The 17500-nt window shown below is 40.5% G+C and overlaps 1 protein-coding gene across 1 annotated transcript in view; it reads left to right on the forward strand.

The window, feature by feature from the left end:
* Nucleotides 1-17500, forward strand: part of tcf4 (transcription factor 4) — a 147505-nt gene that overhangs the window by 83318 nt on the left and 46687 nt on the right. Inside the window, exons 8-9 of the mRNA XM_030767015.1 lie at nt 3457-3586; nt 4592-4641. Of these exons, the coding sequence (XP_030622875.1) occupies nt 3457-3586; nt 4592-4641 (180 nt within the window). The remainder of the gene's footprint in view (nt 1-3456; nt 3587-4591; nt 4642-17500) is intronic.

Genomic DNA, 17500 nt, shown 5'->3' on the forward strand with positions numbered 1-17500 from the left:
CTCGACTGCCCCTAGCCTCTCAGAGAACAGGGGCAGTACCTAGCTGCCTCTCACAGTCACCCAGCAGGGTGTGTGTGTGTGTGTGTGTACGTGTGTGTGTGTGTCTGCAGTGATGTGCAAGTCAGCTGGAGTCGGCGTACAGGTGTGCTGTGCAACGCCAGCACTTCCTTATAATTAATGACTCCTTCCTGCCTGAGCAGCCCCTTCCCCAGCCTCGGCCCTTGGCTACCCACCTCCAGCGCGCGCACACACACACACACACACACACTCACACACACACTCATACACACACGCTCCCTCGCGTGACTGGAGGAGAATACTCACATGCCATCAATTTCCTCCAGCCTCTTCCAGAGCAGTGCAAGGCCGAAGCCTTGGGGGACGGGGGGGGTGGACGGGGGGATAAGGGAGGGTGGGTTAGGACCTGACCTGTTCTCACTCACACACTCACTCAACACACCCACACACACACACACACACACACACACACACACAGTTCATCCCAGCCCAGCGTTGTTGCACATGTTCTAGCCGCACACTACGCCCACTAGCCTTTGAACCTACAGTATCCCGATACGCACACACACACGCACGCACACGCACACAGGGGGGCCATCAGTGCTGTGTCATCACTCTGCTCCTCTCTGCCTCCCAGCCTCACCAGCAGCTGAGACAGGACATTACGGCTGTCGGAGCACTCTGACCTCTGCTCTGTGCGCACCAGTATGTCCAGTGCGGAGGATTAAGCAGAAGAGTCTGTCACTAGCTCATTAGTTCCAGCAGCAGGAGTCAGTCAGGACAGCGCAGAGACAGGCTCTGTGTGTCCACAAGTCTTTTAACAGTCCTCTCTTCATTTTATTTAAAAACATCCTCTGATTGTTTATGATTTTGCAAAGTTTTTAGTTTTTGTTTTTGTTTTTGTTTTTTTTCAAATTGAGAGGTTTTAATTTCTCCAAAAAGAAAAAAAAAGATATTTCGGATGACTTCATTTTTGTCTCCGTGTGATAAGATTATTTAATGCACAAAAGGTCTAAGAGGGAGAAGAAAAAAAAACAGTTTCGAAAAAAAAAAAACAGATTTTCACCTGCTCAGATGCCTGTGTAGCCATGTTTTTGTGTCACCTTTTCATGTCTAGTCAGGTGACCTCTGTTGCTCTTTTAATGAGAACATGATTGGCAGACAGGACTGCAGCTGGACACGGTGACTGATTGCCAAGTCCAAGCGATCGCGAAATCTTTCCACCGAAGAGCTCTGCATCTGCTCCCAGAATGCACTTCTACGGTGGACCAGCTCTGTTTACTCGCTCGTCTTGAGTGCTTCACGCAAGCAACTGAGCTTCATGCCTTCCTCCATCAGGCCCCTGTTTGATCACAGTGGCCTGGACTTGGACTTCACCGAGGGGGCTTTACGGCCTCCCGTTGAAGTGGCTTGGAGGCAGTTGAAAGGGGGGTGGTCTCTGTCCACGGTGGTCTTGAGTGGCCAAATCCCTGTGGCTCTCTGAGTACTCCCATCTCCTCAGGGGAGCCCGACTCCCCCCCCACCCCCCACCCCCACCCCACCCCCTCCTGTCCAGCCTTTCCATCCGTCTGTGGGGTTCATTATTTATGTCCATCCGGAAAGACTGGATTCTTATTTATTTGTTTGGGTCTCTTTTGCTCTCTTTTTTAGTTGTCCTCTTGACTTTTTTTTTTTTTTTCTTTTCCTTTCTTTTTCTCTCTTCCTCTCATTTTTTTTTTGTTTGTTGCATTTTCGCAATTAAGCTAATGTCTTCTCCTTTTGGCAATCATCATTTGGTGCCCAAGTAGGCATACCCACTGTTATTAATGCCAGGGCTTAATCCTTCACGGGGCGTCTTCTCGCCGTTTCAGGTGTTTGCCATTTATCTTTGTTAATATTTCCACTGGCTGCCAGCTGGGTACCGCCAGTCAGCTCTGAAATTGGGTAAGGGGAAGATGCAGCAGCCAGCGACGGCGACGGCGGAGAAGGCATGAGAATTTTTTTTTGCCGACCGTAGTTGCCTGGGCGACGTGAGCTTGAGAAAACGTCTCGTAGACAATGTGCCACTTTTGTTTTAGCAGACTACCCCCCCTTTACCCCTTACCCCTGCACCCCTCTAAAGAGCGCTCCTTAAATATGGTGGGGGTGAGTGACTTTATTTAAGACAACGGTCCTTTTGTTTTAGCATGCGAAAAGCAGCAGATCAACCTACCCACAGTGGGGTAGCTGAGGAGCAGGAGCGGGGATGTAATTGGCCTATTTAGGGTGTTTTGCATGTGAATGGAGTTCTAGTGAAGCATTACTAAGTCTGTTGTGAGAGACACGGTGATTGGAATTCAGATTAGGGAAAACACTTTTCTCTACTTTATCAACTACACTAATTAGTTCAGTCTCTGGAAGTTAACTTCAAGTATCGATAAAGTTTTTGGGAAACCCGTCTCACACCCATGTTCTCCTTCCGTCTCCTTCGACTTTCCCGTTTACACTCCCGTCAGGACAGTGTCTGGGACCAGTCGTTTCTTTTTATTTCTTACTTCTTAGAAATGAACGCATGTCCATGCTGTTGTAGCAGCAGCAGAATAAGTGAAGTTGATTAACAGAACAATGTTAGCTGGGCAAAGTTTGATGAATGGATGTGCTTGCTCAGGGTAAGTTTACGAACGGGATCAGGTGTTCGGTGGGCATTAACTCAAGCTGCTCCGCGTTTAAGCTTTATCGTTTTAGGACTGCTTTTAAAAAGACGACTTTGTGTTGCTTTTGCAAAATGGCCTGAAATGTTGTGAGTTGTACGTTATTTGTTTGTTATGTAGTTTCTCTCCGTGTAACGGTTTTAACAGTGATTTGACCTCAACAACGACTGTAAATTGTGAATTAAGTGATTATCTTCTGAAAGCGTTTCCATAATCAAGGGATTTTAAGACAGTTCCTTCTCGTTTTTTTTTCTCATAAAGAAGTTCAGTGTATCATAGTCCTGAATGTGTCTCCCTTACATACCTGTAGATGAGAATGGAAGTAGGATGGAGAGAACAGATGTGAGAAATGAGAGAGAGTAGGTTTTCAGGCAGTGTCTTCCTGTTGTTCTTCTCCTTTACATTTTTCAGTACTTTTACTTGGAGAATTTATATTGTTCTAATGTAAAATGAGGTGTCATGTTTTTAGATAACTTCACTACTGCACTGAAGTTTGCCTTCCTGTCTCTGTCAGCATCTGTCTAATTCAAAGACACTTGTTCACTGAAATATTGTTTCCCTCAAGCAATTGAAATCATTTTCATCTTTCATATTTTTTTACCACACATAGTTGTGTGTGTATATATATATATATATATATATATATATTCATGTAACCTCTACTGTTCAATTTACAACGTGTTTTTTTTTTTCAATATTTGGGGAAATTAATGCAACTTGTCAAGTTTTTACCATATTCATGTCACTACATGTTGTCGGTGTGTTTCAGCCAAGCCTCATGGGTGGTGAGATGGGGATGGTCAGTCCGGGGACAGTGTCGCCCACCAAACCGGGCTCTCAGTATTACCAACACTACAGCAGCAATCCACGGAGGAGATCCCTGCACAGCGACTCCATGGGTAAGACTCATCACCTCCATCCTCCTCTCTCTCGTCCTCCTCTTTCCTCATACCACCCACCCTGTCGTACTCCCTCTCTGTCTCTGTCTATCCATGTGCTCTTCCCAAAACCACAACATCAATTCCGTGACACTGTTTCTGAGCAAATGAACGCACGAAATGCGTCTCTATTTTTCAAGCTCCATTAACTTGTGTTTGTGGTGTTTAAACATATCTAGCCCTCTTTCTTTGTAATTATGAAACTATATAATTATTAAACTGCCACCGTGTGACAGTTGGAATATCCAGGGATTTAATCACTCATTGCTGTATGAAAACAACTATAAAAGAGCAGTGTTTAGCTTTTATCGTTTCATTTTTTAAAAAACAAACAAACCATCTTTTTAATATTAATAGTACATTTAACTGTTGGTAAATATTCATATTCACATTTTCTAATGGGTTATTGCGTGTTCACTGAAAGGGCTTTGTAAGGCGTTCAACCTTTTCACAGTCCAAACCTTTCTATTATATACACCCCCTTCCTTTAAAAAAAAAAAAAAAAAAACCTGACAATGCAACAGGAATCAGGCCTTGAAGTCCCAGCCTTGAGGGGTGTCAGCCTTCAGGCCAATTTTCACTCGCTTTCATTCCTATCAAAGTCTCACCTTCTCTCTCTTCACACATTTACACAGTTTCTCTCACGGGAACAAACTTCATCAAAGTTCATTTGAGATTCCCCCAGTCGCTTGTCAGCCAAATTTCATTCAGCTCAAGTACATTTTTTTTTCCTTGTATCTACCTGTTTTCAGTCCTCTCTTTCTTTCTTTCTTTCTTTCTTTCTTTCTTTCTTTCTTTCTCTCACTCTCTCTCTTTCTCTCATGAGTCAAAGCTGCTGCCGATCAAGAGAGTTGAGCTTTTTCATCCTCCCTCTGATAGCTTACAAGGGGAATTTTCATCTGGAAAGTGTTACTCACATCATCAATGTGTCACGTAAATATATGTTCCTCTCTTCCGATCTTTCAGATGTCCAGACAAAGAAAGTGCGGAAAGTTCCACCCGGTTTGCCCTCCTCAGTAAGTGAATTTTCTTAACAACAATAAAAAAAAAAAAAAAAAAGGAAACTGTGTGTTATGAGCAACAATCATGCCCCAGAACCTGTACCCTCTGCTATTGTTTAGTCTCGAGGCTTTAGTGAAAGACTTAAGCTCAGCTTGATCTGAGACCATTTGGATTTCATTAAATTCTTTATTTCCTCTTTTTTTTTTTTTTTTTTTTATCAATCACGTTACTCAAATAGCACACTCATCATTTTGTGGCGCTCCTTGGTAGCGCCTTAAAAACATGCCTTTATTAGCATTATGTTTGATAATCAGATCAAATTCATTTCCCGACCTGTCACAAATTCTCTAAAAATATCTCAACCATTCAAGTAATTCATTCTGACCACTGCAAGGGTGAGTGAATGAAATACCCTTCGTAACATTATTGATAAATACAGACGGCGGGTTAAAAAAAAAAAAAAAAGAGATGTTAGTATAACGCTGTAACTGGGACCTTGAATGCATTTGAAAGCATAGAGGCAGAGCGTTTGTTCTTACAATAGTGTGTGAGTGCACATTGTGGGGTGTTTGATGGCCATCGCAGAGGCTTACTCGTTTAATTTGATGTTAACGATGCTAAAATGTATGGCTTGCCTTGACGCGCTTTGCTGCAGTCTTCAAGCTCAGTGGGATACCCAGAAGTAAGTAGCTTGCGTGTGTATTGTCCTTGGGTTCCTTTGCTGTTTTAAATGAGAGGAAAGAGAGAGAGGGACAAAAAAAAAAAAAGATTCCCACAGAAATGAAATAGGATACTATTTGAATAGTAACGGCCATTAGGATTTAACTTGCGTTGAGTCATGTGATGGGAAAGTTCATCTTGATGTATTCAAGATGTAATGTCCAAAAATTTGAGAGAGATGTGTTTGATAACACCAGTTTTAACACGAGGTGCTGGTTACAATGTGACACTGCTGCTGTGCTCCGATGACACGTGTGTTGACGTTTGACGGATTTCAGCTGTTCAGCTGTGTTTGTGTGTTTACACACACACACATATATATATATTTGTATATATATATACACACACACACACACACACACACATATAACAACATACAAACACACACACATGCTGTAAAGCTGTAGCAGCTTGGATTTTATTTCCAGTATGTTGCACTCAAGACGACCTGGTTCTCCTTGATAGAAAACACCTTGAGTGCTGACAGTTTTCTTTTGTTTCTGTGAATATTTTGGCCTGGCATGTTGACCATGTTTTGTAAAGATGATGCGAATGTGTTCCCGTGCTGTTTCGTAATTGCCAGTCTAAAGATATCTGTTTTGCTCTGTGTTTTGCTCCGTGTATCTTACTATCATCAGGTTTTATTGTTGTTGTTGTTGTTTTTTGTTTGATTTTTTTTTTTTTTTTTTATGGGGCGGGGAGGTTGCCTCATTGGGGCATCCTCTGGTGTATTCTCGCATTTTGTATATGTTTTGTTGGTGAAAGTTTATTGAACTGTAACTTGGTCTGTGATGCTGCTGTAGTCTTGTTGGTTGAATTCCTGTTGAGTGAATTAGGTTCACATGCCCTTTTACATACTTTATTTAATTCAGTTTTTAGAATATACATCAAGCAACTAATGAAAGGACAACACATTTTATAGCTTGTGTGTTTTCCGTGGTATTTGAGATTTTATCCCTGTAATTGTAAAACACATTAGTTGTTTTACATTAATTAAAAAAAAAACAACAGGCAGAGAATGTTCTTACAGTTTAAAAAGCAAATTTCTTAAAATGATTCGTGTATTGTTATTTTATCATTTTCTGCCTGATTATTTGATTTAAAAAAAAAAATCAAATTTCATTTCTCATATTACATTCATCAAACAAATATTCTTCTAATATATTAGAACCTGTTTAAATGTATTTAATTAAGTATATATGCATTTATTATATAATTTATGAAAGTAAATTTAATGATCTTTTGGTTCTAAAATTACAATGAAATCCTGAAATTTTGGATTTTTCCAGAGGTGAACTTGATCTTTATCTGTCAAAATCCTCACACATACTGGACTGGAGACTATTAGTGTGACCCTTTCCATACTGAACACTTAGTGAAGTGTAGAACTTGAACTGTATGTCAGTGGTTAGATTAACATTTTTTTTGTTTGTTTGTTTTTTGTTATTGAAATGAAAGCAGTCAGAGAGACTTGTAGAGAGCACCAGTAACAGTTTTGTTCCATAACGCTATTTGCCTGCATTTTAGAAAGGCAAACATCGAATTCAGTATTTAAAATTCTTATGTGCACCTGTCAGAGCACTGACATTATGCTTTGACTGACGGTAAACGATACTACCATTGGTATATTGAAAGAATCCAGCGCTTCTACATCACAACTATGTTAAATGTTGGGAGAAATAGTCTCTCCAGTTGGTATTTTTTTTCCTTTGAGTTTTTATAACTTTCTGAACCATAACCCAACCTCTGCTCTCCTTCAGACATTAGACATTCCCAAAAGAAAGTTTTCCATTTCCCAGCAGAGACTGTATTATTGGAAGACAAAATGTTTGGAAAGTTCATTTACTTACACTACAATTACCCTGTCACTTGAGAGAAACCTTGGAATAATGTGGTAATCAGAAGGAAATTAGTTCACATTAGGCAAAGTACAGTCTGTCTTCTGAATACTTCAGCTCTTTTATTTTACTTATCAAGTTCATAGCGCTGTGTTCATTTTTTTTTTTTTTATCTGGTCATATTCAAGCCCATGAAAGTGTTTACTCAGTCAGCAAGGCATTTTAGTTTCATGGGCCAGACATAAAAAAGAACGTTTTACTCTCTTCCTATTCAGTCCCCTATGCCTGTAAGAGCAATGCTGAGATAGCCTCATCACAAGTAGATTTTAATCAAAAGAATGTCAGTCTTTTTCAAATCACCAGCACACATATTTTTTTTGAGTGTGAGATGGTATATATAGGAAATCAGAAAGCCTTTTACGCCTTTAAGTCTTTGATTTGGTTGAAACTGAATTGTTATAACCTATATTTATAATAACTATTTCTGTAAAGATTTAAGGTTAAACTGGGAATATAACCCGCGCTACCTTTGTTATTTATATGGAGTAATATAGGTCTTGTCTTGTGTCGCAGTGGAAATATAAATATTTTGTAGTCTGCGCCAAATTATTCGTTGATTGTATATTTTCTACACAGGATTTCTGTTGCTGGAAAATTGTCAGTTTTGAAAAAACTTTAGTCACAGACTTGTTTTTTTTTTTACTTCCTTTACATTCCCTATTTTTGCTCTTCAGACTTCATATCTGATTTTGTTTAAAGTAGACAGCGTTAATTAAATTAAGTTAGGTCTACCAGAAGGCACAATCGGGATATAATCTCTTGTGAACGCTTAATCCCTGTTTCCTGATCTTTTCTGCCCCCTTCAGGCGTTCAGTGGCATTGCAGCATTGCAAGTGCTCATCCTTTCTCACTCATTTATCAGACAGAGAGAGGCCTGTATGAAAACTCATCATCAAACCCCATATCACTGCATATCTGCGTATCACCATGTTTTACTCGAATGAGTTTTGTTATATTTAAAATAACAGTAAATATAAGTGTCATTATTTCATACAATACAGTTTCATTTTGCATCATGTACATTTTATGTCATGATAAGGAATCAGTTAAACAAACCATATCATTTTCATGAAATTTGACTGATGCATCATTAATATTACCCTTTTAATCTCTCTATATATTTTTTATTTCTTTTTCATCTATTTGACCACGCTCAGTACATTTTATAAAGTGTATATCTACTTTGAAGGAACTGACAAAAGAGAGCAATCTCAGTTTGTGCTGCTCTGCTCCTATTTTTTGTGTTTAATATCTTTTTTGTCCAAAAGACAAATTGTGTGTCTGTGCGTCTTCATAAACCCTTGACTGCCCAGGTTTATATGGCTAGGGTAGTTTACTGTCGCTTAACTGTGCTCTTGTGGTTTACGCAACGGTGTTAGCATATGCTGTGCAATGACATTTTCAGACAACAGAGCCTGTAGTGGAGGTTGCCTCCAGTCCTCTCCAATCTCTGTGCTTGTTCCCCAGACATCCAGTAAACTTAATTGTTTGCTGGTCCAGCTGGCTGGCCTCCTTGACTCCACCATGACTGGACTGAAACATGCTAAAGGCTAGTGAGGGGACACACCGCAAAAAAGCTAAGAACAGGAGCAGCAAATGAAAAAAAAAAAAAGAAAAAGAAAATCCCCTCTTCTCAGATTTTGTCTGTCATCACTGGTCATGGTATAAAGGAAGAGAGTGGCAATGAATAGAAGGAGAGAGAGAGAGAGAGAGAGAGAGAGAGAGAAAGAGACAAAGAGAGTGGCACAAGCATTTCAGGTGTGTTTCCACGGTGACATGGTTGAATGACTGGAACCAGAGCGGGCGGAGGTGAGGTTCTGGCCGCCGGCCCAAAAGTAGGAAAGAGAAAATGTCTTTGTGCCAGCTGTCGTCGTTGACGGGGATGACGGCGACGGCGGCAGCACCGCCGTTGTCATAGGACGCAGCCAGAGACATTATACAGTGTGTTCCATGGACCCCTACAGAGCCTAAATTCAATGAATTCTTCTTAAAGGACCCGTAGGCCCCGGCAAGCCATTGGCTCCATTGTTAGTTATCTGCTCAGTTTCACCGCCTCAGGAACGCGCAGCCTGAAGGCGACTTGTGACAAGTCACTAATCGCTCATGAAAACCAGGACAGATCTTCATAAATCGAAAGAAAAATGAAGCAGCAATTTGTGTTGCGTCAAAGTGAGATCCTTCAGAATGAGAATTTACCGGAATACTGTGTGTGGAACAGGCTAAAGTTTATGGGCAAGTTTTTGTTCATTAACCCTACCATTTATTGGTTTTAGTTTATTTATTGAACAGCGCAATGTTCTGTGTTTTGTTTTACTTTGTTTTTTTTTTTAATTGTATAATATTGTTGAAAACTCATAGGGAAATTTATTGTGAACAATTTTTGTAGCATTTGTCAGGGAAACGCATTCCAGAGAAATGTTGGACCATACTTTTGCAAGGGAGAGAAAGCCCCTGTGTGCGGTTCTTAAATCAATTTACCTGTCAGCCCGTCCGGTCCGTTTATTTATTCCGTGGAGGAGTCAAAATGGAGGAGTCACAACGTGTACCAGAGGAGAATGTAGCATGACGTGACCTCATGGTTTTTTTTTGTGGGGTGTTTTTTTTTTTTCATTTTTATTTATTTATTTATTTTTTTTGAGGCATTTAAAAAAAAAAAAAAAGAGCGGCAGCAGAGACAGCTGGGCAGGCTTGGTCGTATCCCTCTGGATATAGCCATGTTTGAGAATAATCTAACCACTTTACAAACCACCTCTGTGTCAAAGAAGGACTAAGCTTTTTTTATTAGCTTTCAAGCTCAGCCAAAAAAAAAAAAAAAAAAAACTCGACAAAAATTGCTAGGAGTTGTTCCATTATTTGTTCGCCTACACGTTCCTCTTTTTTTTTTTTCTTAGAGAAAATATGTATTCAAAAAAGAGATTTTTGAAGAGAATATGTTTTTTTTTTTCTTCATTATACTTAATTGCTGAATATTCTAGATTTTTTTGAAGTGTAAACCTTAATTAATGAAAGTCATGTTGGGTCATTAGAAACAGTTTCTTCTTTAAGTTTAAAAAGACTGCAGTCTGTTGAGGTACTATCTATAGGACAGTGTATAACATTACATTAAAGAAAAGCTTGACGACCTAACGGAATTATCCTCACAGTTCCATTTAGTAAAATGAAGAAAATCTCTGTTCACTGTTTTGGTTTTTGTCACCTGTCAGATAGGAGGTTCTTTGGGAAATCTTTCTCTTTCTACTTTTGGCCCGCTTTCAAATGCCTTTTTTTTTCTTCCTGTTTGTTTGTGTGTTTTTGTCCCCTTTTCTTCTCTCTCTCTTGGTCTCGCTACTGCTTACTACTACATCGCCTTCCGCAACAACGGCGGCCATTTTGTGAAAAGCCCTGTTAATCAAATGACAAGGCACTAGTTGAGTAACACATAGCACCGTTGTTTGTGCTGGTTTACACAGAACTTTTTTTTCTCTTGTTGCTCTGTCGGCTCAGACCCAGAAACGATGTTTGTGCTGCAGATGTAAAGCTTTCCGCATTCCTTAAAGGGAATATTTGGCTTCCATGCCCAGGAAAAAAAAAAAAAAAAAGCTACAGCCATGCAGTGATAAATGTTTTGTGCTGTCAGGGACAGTGTTACGTATTAAAGCATATACAGAAATTTGCTTAAATTTATCTTTTGAAAGTCTATTGGAAATTCATGCGTGTGTTATCCGTTGTGGTATTATTGCCGTTCAGGTATTTCACTATTTTTTTTTCTTAAAATTAAACATAGTGGCCCTTTTTTAATATTATGTCATAAATTTGAGACAGACAGGTTCATTCTCAGTATAACGATGAATCTTTAGACAAGTAGCATTGTAAGTCAAGTGGGAAGACTAGCAAAGACAGGAAAAAATGATTTTGTCTGCTCAAAATAATCTAGTTTAGTCGTAAGCAGGGATCTGGTCCCCCCAAAAATACCTCCCTTTTCAACACTCAGACAGTGAAATTTAGTGTGTGTATTTTGGTAATGACTCTCTTTTTACCCTCTACTTAAATGATATATTACTAAGTTGAATACAGCATTTCCTTTGAGAGAAAATGGTCTCACTGTGTTTGAGGCATTAATCAGGACGTTTAGGCATGCCTTTTTTTTTTTATCTGTCTTTTTTCATGCGACCGGATGCCTTTCATGTTCACTGAGCCTGTATGCCATATTACCCTCCATAAAAATAAAGAATCACGTGATTTTTTTTTTTCCATGACTTGAATTAACTTTTTTTTTTCTCCCCTATGGTATTTTAACTTTGAGCAAATGTTCCTCCTTAGACACATGTTGGTAATCAGGCTGAATGTCTAAATAAGCAAACCTACACTGAAAAAAAAAGGCTCATAGAAATCTTTTTACGCACACACACACACACACACACACACACACACACACACATACATATGTTTTCATACAAATAAACAGTCTCTTTTTCTCTAAACACTCAAAACATGTATGTTTCTCACTGTTAGGGGAAAAACCAGGTCTAGAGAAGAGTTGCCCAATGGGACCTAGTAATACATGTTTGCCATTGTGCTGTACACAAAGGAAATTGACTCAATTTCCTCTGAAAGGTCAGAACAAGAGGGTCTGGACTGAGAGGGCCTGGGTATTTACCAGGGCCCTCTGGGAGTCCTCCAAATGTAGACCTTCCTTTCAATAACCTTATGTTTGACTGATCTCGTATATTTGGGAAAGAAATTGAGATGTGTTTTGATATTTGTTGCATTGTATAACGATGAACGACAAATGGTAGTGCACTTGCGTTTTCTCGTAGTTATCTGCCAACTTCGGTCTTGCCTGCTAGCACAAATCTACAAACGGGTTGCATTATAACATCTTTTTTTTTTTTCTTGGCTCACAAATTATATCCAATCTAAATAAAGAAAATCCGAGAGTAACGTCTTAATTCCTGCTTGGAGAGGGAGGAGGAAAGCGTGGTTCTGTTGTATAGACTATTTTATTTTTCGTTTCATCCTATTTTAAGCTTGTTTGGAACGGAGTGTGTCCAGGCAGGGACGGGCAGGAGAACATAGCCCCAGGTGTTCCGCCATCCAGCAGTCCAGAGAGCGGCCGGCAAAGCCGCGCGGAGCATCTGTCACGGCGCTAAGCTAAAACTCTGCCCCCGCGAGCGTGGATCTACCCTACGCTGCACTGCGTACTCCATCACTGCTGAATTAAGGCAGACAGACGTGTGCTTAGACGATGATTCACACCATCCACCGCAGCACCCGAGACAGAAACCTCAATTCCAGAAAAACATTCGCTCTCCCATGTTAATAATCAAAAAAAAAAAAGGTCAAAACTGGTTTGATTGAATGAGGTTCTTCGTGTATTTTGATGGCAATGAGGATCACAGAGGTTTTTGAGGATGTTGTTTCAGGAAGGGTGGTAAGGCTAGTTTTTTAAGGTCATGTTTTTTTTTTGTTTGTTTGTTTTACTGCTCTAGAAGCAGCCACGTCTGACCACTGTTAACTCTAATTTTCACAACTTCATGAAGCTCTTCTAGAGATGCTGGCAACACACACAGCAGTCTTCCTTTTGACTTTAGAGTAGCTCGTCTTTATCTCATAGTATCTGTTATCAATTTGTCTTGCTATGCGATGTACAGATAACTCCAGCAGTCTTGGAACAATGATGTTATTTTGTTCATGTTGAGTTACAAGCGCTGGCGGTCTTAATTCGGTTGGCGTTGTTGGAGGAGAAAAGGGCATTGTGAGGATGGGGTCATCTCTCTGGCACGTGTGACAGAGTGGGACGGCACCAGAAAGCAAACGTGGACGTGCCTGTCATTGGCAGGGAACGGTATGGCAGCCATCAAAGTGTCTGTTTTGTGCGACGTTGAATTCATTCCCCCCACATAGACAGAGTGAGTTCCAGAGCCCCCCTGATTTACTGGGTGTGTAAAAGCAGCTACACCGTCCCTGGCATTGGGTAAAGTTTGCACAAAGCCATGGGGAGGGGAGAAATGAGAGAGGGAGAGGGAGGTAGAAAAAGACAAGGCAAGAGAGGAAGAGGGAAATGGAGGTGGCAGTTTGGGGGAAGGTCCTTAGCGTCTCACACACACACACACACACACACACCCCTATCACCAAAATGAATTGCGAAACCTTTCATTGTGTGACCGACATGACTCTGCCTTCCTTCTCTTAATCCACTCATTCCTCACCAGTGTAAAGTGGGAGAGAGCATGAGTGAGAGGGAGAGAGAGAGAGAGAGAAAGAGAGAGAAAGGGGAGGGAGAAGTCACACAGTAGTTTTAAAATAGAGGCTGAAAAGAAACAACAAATAAAAGGACAGGCGTAAAAAATATAAATCCCCTCCAGTGTTTTAGGCATTTATGTTATATTTAAGAGCCCACCCAGGTAGCACTACACACGCACGCGTACGCGCGCGCGCGTGTGTGTCTCTTTATGCGGACATGCATATAAGAAGCGGGGGAGGGTTCGAGAGTCCAAAGGGCAGGGCCTCCTTTATCCAGACTGTGACCCCACCATTCAACCCCCACAATCCCTCTGTGCGTGTGGCAAGATCTCACTGACACGGCTCTCAGCAGGGGCAGGAGCGGGCAGGTAGTCGAGGCCGTCTTTGTGCTAACGAGACTTTAACACTTTCAACAAAAAAATGGACTTGATCCACCTGAAATGAATCTGATCGAGCGTCAGCTTTACGCCGTGAGGCGCTCTCTGTAATCTGTAGATTATTTCATCTGTCTCCGCTGCTTTATTCTGCGTTGTTTTAAACCGTCTCCGTGGTGGAAGGCGTTTTAAGGGTTCGGTTTTCTTTTTCTTTTTTTTTTTTCCCCAACTGCCACATAATTAAAACACACATTAAACCCCCCCTTTAGAACCGTGCGTTTCATTTGAGTAAATGCATTTTATATGCCCCTATATGCAACAGGTTGCCTAAAGTAGAGTTAAAACTTTGCAAAGTTTTATTTTTTTCCCCCTTTTATTTTCAAATGTTCTGTTTGTGCAGAAATCACAGAATCACCATAAGGGCTGCTTTGCATTTTTAATTTAGTAACTAACATATGAATACATTTGCATATTAATTAGTTGCAGATTAAATCATGCATACATAATTGCCTCCTTACTGTGTTTAATGTTTGTCAGAATCTGCAGCCTCGGCTGATGAATGCCATTTGAAGATTACAATTGGACATACCCTCGGACATATTTGAGCAAGGAGTGCAGGGTTTCAAATACCAACATTTGCTGAAATTATCGAACAGTTTCAAACAGAAAGTGAGCTGAAAATGGAGTGATTGCGCCACCCTTGCCGTTTTCTCTAAATCATTCCCTATTCACACTCATTAATGCTGCTCTTAATTACTCTGCCGATGCAAATTAACGCTTTCGGTGCTGGTTGTCTTTGGTGTGCGTAGTACACAATTGAATTAGGGTTCGGTATAAAATTCAAATTGGTTCATTAAAATAAATTGAGGCTCACTGGTCGCATTCGTCCTGTTTTGGTTTTGTTTAAGAAAGCGTTCTGTGTGATCCTGTGATTACATTGCGCAGTGGAATAAAGCTGAAATAAAGCTGATTGTAAACACAATGGGATGAGCGTTTTTGATGTGCTGCTTCTCAGTGCAGTTCCCTGTTCCTCTGTGTGTGTGTGTGTGTGTGTTTATATGCAGTTTCCTCTCAAAGCTGGTCTCCATTCTCCATACTGAACCTACATGTTTCATTATGGAGAGATAATGGTCTTTGTTAGGGACGTAAGACTTTTATATCGTCCTCTTCAGATACTGTGTGAGGACGTGTTTTCTTTGTGATTGCTAAGCATCTGTCTCTTTTTTTTTTTTCTCTCTTTCAAAAATATCATTTCACCTAACAGATAAGCTATATCATTACAGTAAATGCTTTATATTGCAGTGTTTTCTTATGGCACCAAAATAAAACTACGTTAAAAAATAAAAAGTGAATTATTCTCGGTCTTGAACAGGATATAATCTAATTTAGATTTCATCATGGCAGACTGCGTTGTCTCTATATAAGTAGACGTAAATGATTTTTTTGCGAAGGAATCGTTTTGTCTGGGCTTGTATAAACCCCAGAGAATCAGGAGGTAGGCCTGTTGGCCGGGACTGATTTCTCTCCATGTATGTTTTCAGTACTTTTTCAGCTTTCTGTTCTCTAAAGAGATGTATTGTCTTTTGCTGTTAGGAAGTCTAACGGCTGAAGCCTAAGCTCCGCTGGAATGCGTTGTATCAACTGACAAAAAAAAAAAAAAAAAAGGCTTTGTCAAGGAACAACTCTGCATCTTTCTTTGTTTTTGATGAAAGGTTTAGCTTTTTTTCTTCTTCTTCTTCTTCTTCTTCTTCTTTTTTTTTTCTCAAACGTTGGGTGTTTATCCTCCTTGGAGTTGTTGGTGCGCTGGGTTTGCTCTCTGTTTCTCGGCTAGGTTAGCCAAGGGTGCTTTTCTTCTACACGCCGCACAGTTTTCTCCAGCTCTGCTAGAGCTGGGAAGAGACCCCCATGTGGCAAACCAGGCTGCTGGAAAAAAAAAAAAAAAAAAAGAAAAAAAAAAAAAAAAAAAGGCAAGAGATCTGAAAAGCATTTCTACATACACCTACACCATGTGACAGCATTCTATTTAGGTGTGTTAAATCCAAGTGTGCATTTTCTGCTTCAGGTCCTTTGTGTTTCCACAGCCCATACACAGTAAGGCATGTGACATGAACAAGATTTTTACCTCGCGTCCAAATTGAAAAGTAATTCAACATCTCCAAATTTGAGAATTTGATAGTGGATCGTTTGGCAGGTTAAACGTGTTATCTGCTGCAGCAGAGTAAGGCTTTTGGTAAAGGGGAGGAGAGCCCATATGTGAAGTTGGCTCCAGAAGAGGAGAAGAATGCCCTCCGATGCCAGTGTCTGGGCCCTTGAACTCCCAGAGAGAGAGAAAAAAAAAAGGTTTGAACGATGAATCCTGAGAGATTGACAACTCGCGTTTCTAATGAGTAAAAAATCCTCCAAGCATGAAATCGGAATGAAATGTGTGATTATAATTCAAGTACTGTTTACTCTAATCCCAGGGGATGCTGGGAGTAAGCCCTATGAGTGACAGAGAGAGAGAAAGAGAGAGAGAGAGAGGGAGAGAGAGAGAGAGACTAGAAGACTGGAGCGAGCCCTCTCTCTCACACCCCCCCCCCCCCCCCCACACACACACACACACACACACACACCCGCCCACCCTGGCCCCCCCCCCCCCCCCCCCCCCTTCACTGCTACAGCAGCCCACAAACAACAGCAACAACAACACTCGAATAATCTTAACTCAGTATACAACAAAATCCTCCAAACGCGGGGGCCGCTGGTCTACATCTATCAGGCAATGCGGCTTCTCTCCAGTCTACCCACAATACTCGCCAACGCAAGTTGTAAGAAAATAGGTGTCTTGAATTATTAAAGTTTATTCTGGGAATAGCGGTACGCTCGAATGGCATTTGTTTCGGCATATGCAAATGATTTAGTTCCATTTGGGATCTATTCCCAGAGGTTTGTCTTTTTTTTTTTCTCTCCTTCTCTCCCTCTCTCTCTCTCTCTCTTTCTCTCTCTCTGATGCTCAGAATTTGGCATGAGCTCACACTTCACTTGTTAAATCTAGTATACAGAGGAAAGAAGCTGCAATGTCCCATTTTCAGTGACTAGCCAACAACCCCCCATACCCACCCCCAGTGCAACCAACATCACCAGTTTACACACACACACACACACACACACACACACACACACACACACGCCCGCATAAAGGAGAAAAAAAGAAAAGGAAAGTGAACTTCGCCAAGGGAAATTGGTCTTTAAGATGGTGTCTGTTTTTAACTGAAGATTGAGGACTGAAGATCTTATTTCCCTGGTGTATGTACTTGGCTGCTTTTGCCTGGTGCAAGTACTTGGGTATTCACCATCTTTGACTTGATGTGGCTGTTTTGGCATATTAACTTCAAATGTTTTCTGCAGTATCTTGGTATTTGCACATATGTGCTAATTTTTCAAATTACTGCCATTTGTATTTATAGTTCAGCAAAACACATGCAGGTTGAAGAATGAAAAATTAAGGTATTGTCGATTGATTGTTTGATTTAAAAATCGCAGCTTTCTTTTGTTTATGACATTTTACGTCTTTGAAAACGAGGTAAGACACTGAAAGGCCGAATCTAGACCTTTTTTTTTGCTTCGTCATTTGTTTTAGTTTTTTTTTCTTTCATTTCTTTTTTTCATCTGTTCTTTCC

This window comes from Chanos chanos, chromosome 3 (assembly GCF_902362185.1).
Source record: "Chanos chanos chromosome 3, fChaCha1.1, whole genome shotgun sequence".
Lineage (NCBI taxonomy): Eukaryota > Metazoa > Chordata > Actinopteri > Gonorynchiformes > Chanidae > Chanos > Chanos chanos.